Source organism: Copadichromis virginalis, linkage group LG17 (assembly GCF_057382275.1).
Source record: "Copadichromis virginalis isolate Kocher_CV1m ecotype Utaka linkage group LG17, C_Virginalis_male_GT1.1, whole genome shotgun sequence".
Classification (NCBI taxonomy): Eukaryota; Metazoa; Chordata; class Actinopteri; order Cichliformes; family Cichlidae; genus Copadichromis; species Copadichromis virginalis.
The window spans coordinates 37795366-37806758 of record NC_140634.1 but is presented as its reverse complement, the minus strand read 5'-3'; the positions used below and the strand labels follow the sequence as shown (position 1 = coordinate 37806758).

At 38.4% G+C, this 11393-nt stretch overlaps 1 protein-coding gene across 2 annotated transcripts in view; it reads right to left on the bottom strand.

The window, feature by feature from the left end:
- Positions 1 to 5073: 5073 nt before the first annotated feature.
- LOC146689890 (monocarboxylate transporter 2) overlaps positions 5074 to 11393 on the bottom strand; it is a 30988-nt gene continuing 24668 nt past the window's right edge. For both annotated transcript variants that reach the window (XM_085436411.1, XM_085436412.1), the window contains exons 4-5: positions 10310 to 11113; positions 5074 to 9929 (exon numbers count right to left, since the gene is read on the bottom strand). In XM_085436411.1, coding sequence (XP_085292537.1) covers positions 9649 to 9929; positions 10310 to 11113 — 1085 coding nt within the window. In that variant the 3' untranslated portion in view covers positions 5074 to 9648. The remainder of the gene's footprint in view (positions 9930 to 10309; positions 11114 to 11393) is intronic.

Sequence of the window (11393 nt, the reverse complement as noted above, 5' to 3'; positions counted from 1 at the left end):
TACACAGCCTGGAGTGTGTTTGGGTTCATTGTCCTGTTGGAAAAGAAATGATGGTCCAACTAAATGCAGGATGCTGTGGTAGCCATGCTGGTTCAGTGGGCCTTCAATTTTGAATAAATTCCCAACAGTGTCACCAGCAAAGCACCTCCACACCATCACTCCTCCTCCTCCATGCTTCACGGTGGGAACCATGCATGTAGGGACCATCCGTTCACTTTTTCTGCGTCGCACAAAGACACAGCAGATGGAAGCAAATTTGGAGTCATCAGACCAAAGCACAGATATCCACTGGTCTAATGTGCATTTCTTGTGTTTCTTGGTCCAAACAAATCTCTTTTGCTTCTTGCTTTTCCTTAGTCGTGGTTTCTTAGCAGCTATTTGACCATAAAGGTCTGATTCAGGTCTGACACAGTCTCCTCTGAACAGCTGATGTAGAAATGTGTATGCTACTGGAACTCTGTGACATTTATCTGGGCTCTAATCTGAGGTGCCTTTAACTTGGGATTTCTGAGGCTGGTGACTCAGATGTATCCTCAGCAGCAGAGGTGACTCTTGGTCTTCCTTTCCTGGGGCGTCCTCATGTGTGCCAGTTTCCTCGTAGCATTTGATGGTTTTTGCGACTGCACTTGGAGACACATTCAAAGTTTTAGCAATTTTCCAGACTGACTGACCTTCAGCTTTTAAAGTAATAATGGAATTTGGTTCTTGCCATAATATGAATTCTAACAGTTGTCAAACAGGGCTGTCAGCTGTGAAACAACCTGACTTCTGCACAACACAACTGATGGTCCCAACCCCATTAAGAAGGCAAGAAATTTCACAATTGACCCCTGACAAGGTGCTCCTGTCAAGTGAAACCATTTCAAGTGATAACATCATGAAGCTCATTGAGAGAAGGCCAAGGGTTTGCAGCGCTGTCAACAAAGGGTGGCACTTTGTGCAAATCTAAAATATAAGACATATGTAGAGTTATTTATGAATTTATTCTTTGCTACATAATTCCATATATCTTGCATGATATATTTGATATCTCCAGTTTGTATCTACAATATAGAAAGTAGTAAAAATAAAGAAAAAACAATACCTGAGAAAGTGTGTCCAAACCTTTGACTGGTAGTGCACATCTGTGTTATTGTCAAAGAAAACCACAGCCAACATTATCATAAACATATAAGTAACACTTAATAAATTAAAGATGCACTAATTGATATTTTGATATAATTATCAGTATGTTCATGTGTCCAGAGTCACTCTGTTAAGCTCTGAGCTTTTTAACATTTTCCAGTTTATTATTTTTGCAACCACCAGCTGCAACGGATATTCATGCCATGTTCTGTACGTGCTGGACAGTGTTTAAAGTTTTACTTAACAGAAAGTAATGAATTACATCCTTCCACAAGTCACGAGAATCATTAGTCCTCCTGCAGTATTGGAAGGAACTTAATTAAATGTGCATATAATGAATGATTGCCTAATATGTCTTCACCCAAACTGTAAAGACCACATGTGGTCTTTACAGTTTGGGTGAAACTGGTTTGGATCATGAGGCAGATGTACTACTATGTCACTGACATGCTGATTTAAATGGGTTATGTTACTTATTTGCTTCCTACAGACCACAGGTGGCTTTTCCTCCTTCTTTGGAATGTTTTTCACCAACTTTTATGTTTACTTTGTTACACTTAAGGATTGTGTGTGGCCTGATTAGGGTAGGAATTATTAATGATTGGGACTGTAACTATATTATACTGTTAATTTTTGAATTATGTGATTTTGTATCTCAGGTCATTTTGCGGGGTAACATAAAAGTAATGTAACGAGTAGTTTAATGAATTAGTGTCTATAGCAGGGCCGGTATCCTTAAACTTTTCCATGTGTCTCTGCTGCAGCACACCTGAATAAAATTAGTAGGTGATTAGCAAGACTATAGAACTTGACTGCAGGTGGCAATTCAGCCATTTGATTCATGTTACAGCAGCTCATGAATGAATATGGTTCAATAAAACTAGTTTTAGAAGTGCTTTTTAAAAAAAAAAAAAAAAACTTAAGTACATTTAAATAAAAGTGTAAGTAAGGTTAGGTGTTGCCACCTCAGCATGCAGTCAAGTCTTGCTAATCACCTACAAATCTTATTCAGGTGTGTTGCAGCACGGACACATGGAAAAGTTTCAGGATATCGGCCCTGCTATAGACACTAAGGCTACATCCACACGTACCCGGGTATTTTTGCAAACGCAGATTTTTCTATGCGTTTGCACCTTTCGTCCACACGTAAACGGCGTTTTCGGTCACTGAAAACGGAGATTTCTAAAAACACCTGCCAGGGTGGAGATTTTCTTAAACTCCGTTTTTGCATTTACGTGTGGATGAGAAAAACGGAGAAAACGCAGCGTCAAAGGTGTGCGCCTTTTTTGACATCACACTGTGCGCCACGTTATTGTTTCGGTGAAATTAATTTCTACAATACTGTTACTTGTACTCTCTGCAGTGTTTAAATGCTCACATATACACACACAGTTACCAGAGGTGGGACCAAGTCATTGTTTTGCAAGTCTCAAGTAAGTCTCAAGTCAAGTCTCAAGTAATGTCAGGCAAGTCAGAGTCGAGTCTCAAGTCACTGGTGTAAAAGTCCGAGTCAAGTCACAAGTCTGAAACTTTGAATTTCAAGTCCTTTCGAGTCTTTAAAAAAAACAACGAAAAAAATAATGTTGCAGTTATGCTAAATGTAAATATTAGACCATGTAATTTTAAAATCTGTGTTTTTCTCAACACATGACAAAATAGTGAACTTTGAAAATATACACAAATTGTGAAATTGCACCTCTTTAAAATGCAGCTCAATTAAACCTAGCTCCAAGAATAATTTTCACCAACAGTTCTGAGATAAGCTGCATGTTATTCTTGGATGCGGTTGTAGGACCAGCTTTAAAATCGCATGACAAAAATATCATACACATTAAAAAAAACTGTATCACCAACGTAGCCTGGACAACATTTGCTAGTTAGATGAAGTCAGCTATCTCATCGTAGCATATTTATATGCATATTTATAATCATACGGTTCTTGGAGTGAGTGCATACACTCATGAAGTTTAGTAACTTCCGGTCACTGCAACAAGCCCAGGTACAGTTTACCGACAGATGGGTGCAGGACCTTGAAATGCACCGTGTAGAACGAAAGACCATCGTACGTATCATAAGTTTACCAGTCTCACAAACTGTCGTCATAAATACACATTCCTTAACCGTTTATTAATAGGACCTTTGAGCTCAACGGTAATTAATTAGTAGTGGAAATAATTTCTGGTACCCATCACAGAAATGTAGCAGTGACAATAATACTGTATGCTGTAATCGTACTGGGCAATTAGTGATACAAAAAACCTGTTTTATCCTGTGAATAAAAGTATATGTTTTTGTCAATGTACCATAATAACAGAAGCGAAACGCAATATTGTGTCAGGACAATTCACTATTTATGCACAATAAATAAAGGAGCATAGCGCGACAATTTCTGTTCAGCGCCAGACTTGCTTGTAACCTATATCACCAATTATGTTATGAAAATGACGTATTAACTATTAAAAAATACTGACCTTCGTGTAAATGCTTGGAGCAGACTAACCTGTGAGCTGGAGTGTTCTGGGACGTTATATTTGATCTTTGAATGGCTGCAATCCAGGCCATCCGTCGCGTCTTTGTTACTTCGGAAACATGGCTCGAACAATTTCTCTTCAACGACGTAATCCGATAACAACCGATCTCTTTACCCGTCGGCTTCCCGTGGCTGTCATGCGACCGGCTATTGCAGTTAATAATACAACAGCTTCTTGACATTTTTGTGTTTCTTTTTATCGCTGTGTGACTGATTTTAATTGAAAGCCTGCGTGCGCTAGTACCGCTTGCCACGAGTTCCCAGAATCCTTTGCGGTTCTACCCGTGAATGACGTCACATTTTCAATCTCTATATAATATGCATGTTAAATTTTATATTTGGGGTAAAATATCAAGTCTTTTCAAGTAAACCGGTTCAAGTCCAATTCAAGTCCCAAGTCATTGGTATAAAAGTCCAAGTCAAGTCACAAGTCTTAGAACATTTTTTCAAGTCAAGTCTAAAGTCATAAAATTAATGACTCGAGTCTGACTCGAGTCCAAGTCATGTGACTTGAGTCCACACCTCTGACAGTTACTGTCCCTCCACACATACGACTCGGTTCTGCTTCTATGCCCCATCTTTGTTTACTATTTCCCACCGAGGCTTCTAGACTTCTGATTGGCCAACATTTCTACACGGTTAGGAATATATCGGCACCTGTTGCTTTGGCATGTTCCTAGCAGCATTTTCCTTCATTTCTGGAAAATCTCCGTTTTCAAAAATACCCGTGTACGTGTGGACGTAGCCTAATTCATTAAACTACTCATTACATTACTTTTATGTCACCCTGCAAAATGACCTGAGATACAAAATCGCATAATTCAAAAATTAACAGTATAATATAGTTACAGTCCCAATCACTGATAATTCCTACCCTAATCAGGCCACACACAATCCTTAAGTGTAACAAAGTAAACATAAAAGTTGGTGAAAAACATTCCAAAGAAGGAGGAAAAGCAACTCTTGTATCAACAGAATCAGACAGAAATGGAGTCTATAATGCTACATGTAGCATTATAGCTACATGACTGCTCATTCCTGCTTTTGTCACCTGTTGAATTCAGCTGCTCGGCTGGCGTCAGCATTCACTCCCTTTAACATCACTCGGCACTTGCCAGACTTCATATATCTACAGATCTATAGCTTTGTGATAAAATGATGTCTTTGCATTTGCTTACAGAAGAGCTAATTTAAGTCACGTGGAAAGGTAACTATGTTCTAGATCAACTAGCCTTCTTTCTGACAATAGAGGAGTCGCCTCCTGTTGGCCATTAGAGAGAGTGCAGGTAAAATACTGCTAAAAACCTCACAGGTGGAGGCTACATTATGTCCATCTTTATATCCAGTCTGTGGCTTGGTTTAACTTTCATTAGCTATCAGTCAAAACGTAAAATCATAAACAAAGTCAGGGACAATCGTTCATTTGAATACATACATAGTTTATTTAGCTAATGTGATTTGTGATATCTTTATATTAGTTACAAAAACATAATTTAATTTTCTATACCCGTGTGGTTCTGTTCCCCACTCTGACATGACAGTTGCAGAGGTAGTGGAAATAAGTGACGCAATCTGAAAAAGGATCATGTTGTACAGGATAGTTGCCCTGATTGAAAGCGCATATTACATCTGGTACTCGAAGGATGAAAGACACTGAGATTACTGCTGAGACAAACTACAGTATGAAGGTCCAAACACACCACACGCACAAAAAAACGTACATGTGTACATACACAGAAATATCTGGATGTGTGACTATGTGTACAAAGCTCCATAAACACAATACATAGTGAGTTCTGTCAGACAAATGACAAAAAATACTTTTCCAGATTCAGTGCATACACATTCTCACATCATCAGCGTATTTGTTCATATGTGGTTTAAATATGGAGTGAATTTCTTTTTCCTTTCCTTTACACAAGTTGATCGTTTAGAGTAAAAAGAAGGACTGCAGTGATGTGTAAACATACACACAACATAAGCAAGGGGAGAAGTTGCACTATTGTCCATGTTTATATCTGTCAGTTTAAAACAATAAGGCACAGTTAGCTTACATTTCCTCCTCCTCCCAGAAGCAAATGACCTTCTATACAATCAGCAGCAACACATACTGATATCCACATCAACATAAAGCAGTGTGATACACGTGTGGGAAGATTCCACCTGCAAGCTGGAATTTTGTTTGCTTGTGTTTTTTAAAGGTAATTTGAAATGCACAAAAAGACAAATTTAACTGAGAATAAACCTCTAATTCCCCAAATTCTCATACAAAAAGAAAATAATTTTATTGAAATGTAATACACATTATTCAAAGAAAAACAGATCATTATAGTTAACAGTTCACGATTTGTTTTATATTATTTAGTATATGAATGAAAAGCTCCAATCTGCTGTCATTTCAACAAGCTAAGGGTGTTAGCTGCAAAGTGCTGTCCAGTGTCCAACAACGTTAGCATCTGCATATATCTTACAGCGAAGTGACACCTCCTCCACACACCAGGATAATAAATTAAGCTGCTTAATAGTTAACTGTGTTTAAAAAAATAATGCCACAGGGGGAGGAGTCATTATTATTCGCTTAAATGTCATCGCTCTGCTAAAATTGGTTTTAAGCAAACTTCAAAATAAATGTCTTCTTTCTAAATATACACACATAAAAAGAAAATAAACACAATCTTTGAGATGCTACACCTTATAATTGATAATAAACGTAATTTAAAAAAATGCACAAAATGCTTGTTTTGGATGTCAATATGTAAATATAAGAACATTCCAAGCATGTTATTTACCTTATCACACATTAAATTTAATGGTATATGATTTTTTTTTTTGCATAAATAACATTATCCATACTGCATCATTTTAATTACCGGGAAAATTGGGCACTGGAAAAAATAGGAATGAAACTGAAACTGAAATTAATTTATATTCCCCTTATTTTCACATGACAAGATTTTGCTTTGTTATTTGTGTATAATTCAACCTATAAATATCAAGAAAATATAGTTTAGAAAAGAAAAATGCTCATGCATTTATCCCATGAAAAATTAATTGTTTTTGATATTATAAATAGGTAAATGTAACAAACAACAACCTGGCTTTCTTGACCTTTCATGTGGCTTGAAACCAGCAGGGGGCAGTGCTATTTGATAGAAGTGATTTTGCAGCATTCATAGTGAACCTCTTTCCACTAATTAAGTGCAGGCTGAATAAAGTAACATTCACAGACTTTAAATGTAGGAGGGTACAGACATGACAGTATATAAAAATACTGTGTGATACGGGAATGAAACGCTGATGAACTAAAGTGCATTTCTGGAGACAAGCGGCCATAACAGGAGATTCAGATTAAGTGATTCTTAAAGGAAAATATATGTGAGACTAAGTCCAGGACAAAAAAGAGCTCAAAGAAACTGAACAATCTTACTTGCAAGAAACAAAACAAACAAAGAACACAGCAGTGGTCAATACTCATACCAGAGTTCACACAGACAAGCAAAACAGCAGCCGATTCAAACCCACCTACAGAGGATATCACAGCACTATTATCATGAGTCTTAGATAAAGACAAGATATGGTTGAACCACTGATACACAGCTTGATATCAGGATTTCAGAGTTCTGAATACACATCCCACCATTTATAAAGGGACCAGTGTGTATGTTCATGATTACTTGCAAATGTGTTTGGCTTTCTTATCTGTGGCAGGATATCATTTGGTCATTTTTAGCTCCAGGTTTTCAGACAAAAACTGATCAGCAGCACAGCAGGGTGACGTTTACAAAAATACACATGTAATGGATATCATACTGAACAACACTGACATTTATAACAACCAAAATATCTGAGTGAACACGACACACTTGGACACAATTAGCTTTTCTTAATTAGTGACGTGTTCCTTCATTTTGTTAACATACTGGTGCGCGGGTTGTTAGTGAATTAGTTTGTTAATGACTACAGCATATAGAATACAATTACTTAAAGCTTTATCACGTAGTATACACACGTTACATTGATTTCTCATGAGTTGGGAAGTTAATCAAACCAAAGAGGTGGACCACGTTTAACACAAAGATTTATCAAGATTCATCAAGTTTTCACTGTCTCCCCTGCACTGATTGCACTAGATTTAAGGCAATGTATCACAGTATGGAGAGGCAATGGTCACTATAAATATGTTTCCCTGTATAGCTGTGTTACAATGTGAGCATATTGCTTATGGGCTTCATATGTAGAAAACCACTCGTAATCGATGGTTTTTAGTCATTAATACCTTCTTAAGGCCCACAGAGGAAATTACATTCAACCATAATTAAATTCACTGAATTGCAGCAATTTCATAATGAAGTCTGGAATGAAGTGTGGCCATTTCACTTTTAGTGCGGCACACGGTATATGTGAGTATAAGAATATGGGACCCAAGACATTTAACGTAGCATTTTATGACCCGATCAGAGCTTGGACTTTTTGGCAGCTTTTACTGCATAAAGTTAGAGTTCTCAGATGGACAGCATAATACACAGGCGCCAGCTGTGAACACATCTGTACCTTATTTATGGAAGTTGGAATTTTAGGGCACCCAGTTGCCATATAAAGCACAGTGCAATTAGGTACAGTCCCATTCTTCACAACTTTGCATTTAAATGTTGATACTTGTAGAATGGGTGTGTTCATTACTATGGCCAAAGGTGATTCCTTCATCTGCCTTTTCTGGTAAGCTATTTGCACTAGCAATTTAGCACCCTCCATTTAGCTTGTCCAATATGGGTGTAGAACCTCAAACAACCCAGATGCTGAAAAAAATGCAATGAAATTGCTTGTTGGCTGAAGCCAGAGGTTGAAATTAGTTCAACTTCAAGAACAGACTGTATATAAAAGATGGATTTAACCACCATGTCATTAAGCATCAGTTAAAGAAGTCCCAATGCGAAGCCTTGAGCTAAGCATTTTTTCCATCGCTACCTTTGAGCTTTGAAAGGATTGGTTCCCACAAAAAGGAAGTCCTGCAATGTAACAATGTGTCAATCACAAAGCATGCCCAAAAGGATACTCTTAAGTTTTATATGCACAATAATTAATGAAAATTTATGTCATTTTAATAAGATCTAGTGATCTGTATTGACCTTCATTAAACTGGACTACTGTTTGCACCCCCCAGTGGCCATTAAAAAAAATGCATATTTAAGGCACTTCCATACTGGCTTTGCGTTTATGAATCAGAAGTTATGTCCATCTTTTATCAGCAGTCTGTGGTCAAGACATCACAAGTAACGGAGACTGGTTTAAGTGACGGAAATGTCTTTGAATGCCAAAAAACCCCTATCTTATTTACCAGTTATGTTGTTAAGGAGGCTTATTTATTTTAAACATGTGGTTGCTGGTGCTGTTGGAATTATGATGCATTCAGGTCAGAAGACGCAGCAGGAAGAATGGAAAGATATTTTCTGTTGGGTCACACAGAAAATCTATTTAAAACAGAGTCAGTACTATTATTATTTTAATAAACGGCAGCAGATAAATCTTTGATGAAGGTTTCAAAATTATCTGCCAATTTTTTTTAATTTGCTGCTACAATTGCTCCCACTTGTCCTAGTTTTATAGGACAGAAACAATATTCCCTTGTACTGACTCAAACAGCCACTGTGTCATGTGAGTGTTTCTCCACACGCCGCAGTTTATAGTATATCCGATACAAGCTCAATGTTGGAAAAAAGAAAATACAGTTAGTACTACCACAAACATTTTGACTTTTAGCCTCTTCACATGCAAACAGTATGTTACACTTTACTTTTTGTCAAAGAGAATTTATCCCTCACAGCCTCTCCTACAACACTGCTGTTGCTTTGGCTTTAGAGAAGTAGAGGACCCCAGATAGAGCCTGGCGGAACACCGGGAGGCACCTCTTAGCTCGGAGCTCAGTCTGATCATAGTGGAGGGTGTGGCAAGATTGCAGCAGTGGTGACAGTGAGGTGTTTGCAGAGTAGTACAATCTAGATGTTGGTTTCCCGCTGCATAGGTTGCTCGTCTTTCTGACTTTCGTCGACCAGTTCTTCAGTGGCCTGGGCTTCGCCATCAGCCTCCTTTTGATCCAGAGTTTGGTCCGGATCTTCTGTCTCAGTCCGTTTGTACATCTCTGCACGCCTGCGCTCACGATCTAAGAGTCTGTAGTTAATGAAGTTTCCGATGAAGAGCCAAATACTGGCCAGAATCACAATAGCTCCACAGCAAAAATACATATACTTGTAATTTTTTGTGACATCGACCAGTTTCCCTGCAAGACAACAGAAAATATTAAGATATAAATAATATATATTTTAGAGTATCACATGTAAAACTGAGGTACACTATACCGAAAACATGTTTCAGCTAATGTCACTTAATTTTGAATTGTGGGTTCGGTCAGTGTTTTCCTTAAAGTTGTGTTGCCAAATCATTTATTTTCCATTTCTGGGATTCCACCAATCAGCTGGTTAACTTGTGGAGGGCAAAATACTAAAGTGTTTTTCAGGACTGGTATCATTTTCAACTAGCTGCAGTAGTCCAGGATCTATTGACTGCAAATAGATGCTATCATTCGTTGTTCTTGACAGCATTAAATTGAATGGAAACAGGTAAATGAATGAAATATGCTCAAAAACAGAAAGACTGTACCTGCTAATGGTGGCCCAATGAGAACTGGGCAGCACTCCACAATGGTGGTCAGTCCCACAGCACTGGAGAACCTCTGAGCTCCAACCAGGTCCATCAAGGTCTCAAACAGCACTGAGCTGACCATTCCAAAGGCAAAGCCAAAGAATATTGCATACACCACCAAACCAGTGTAACTTTCAACCAGTGGACAGAGAATATGGCATACTCCATTGTACAGTACAGCAAAGCTGAAGAAGTACTGGATCTTGGGTCTGACCCAGCGTGAGTTGGCCAGTAGCCCCATGGAAGGCCTGGCACCCATGTCCACAAAAGCCAGGATTGAGAGCAGGAAGGCAGCAGAGTACTCATCTACACCCATGTCCTTTGCATAGGCAGCAAGGAAAACAATAGGTGCGAAGAAGCCTACGAACATGATGACATTGCCCGACAGGTAAATGAGAAAGCCACGATGCTTGAACAGAGATAAGTCCAGATACTTGTTAACTATTTGCAAAAAACTGCGCTTCTCCTTGCTCGTGGTAGCAATGGCGGCCAACTCTTCATCCTTCTTGACCTTGCCAGGTGGAGGTCCTAAAGGCCTCATGAGCGAACCTGCCACACAGCAATTCAGCAGCAGGCCACCCAAGATGAGGAAGCTTCCTCTCCAGCCAAACTGATTGTAGAGATACTGGTTGAGAGGAGCCAGGGTGCTGAGGAAGACTGGACTGCCTGCCATTGCCAGCCCATTAGCAATCGGACGCTTCTTAAAGAAGTATTTCCCTATCATAGTCAACGCTGGCTGCAGGTTAAAGGCCAGCCCCAGTCCTATATTGAAAGAAAGGCATTGAACTTGAAACAACTGTGCTTTAACTGCAGTTACAATAATCAATACTACAGAATACTACTTTTATTTTTTTGTTTACCTAAATAAGAACTAAAATTAAAATAAAGTTTGAAAAAAAAAAAGACTTATAAGAATAGCTTTAAGCAAAAAAGGATTTTTGTTGATGTTGCTTTGGTGCTTATAGCTATGCTACAGCAGCAGTTTGGCTTGAATCTATAAAACTAAGGACATTCCTGTCAGCCACAACTATAATTTGTGCTT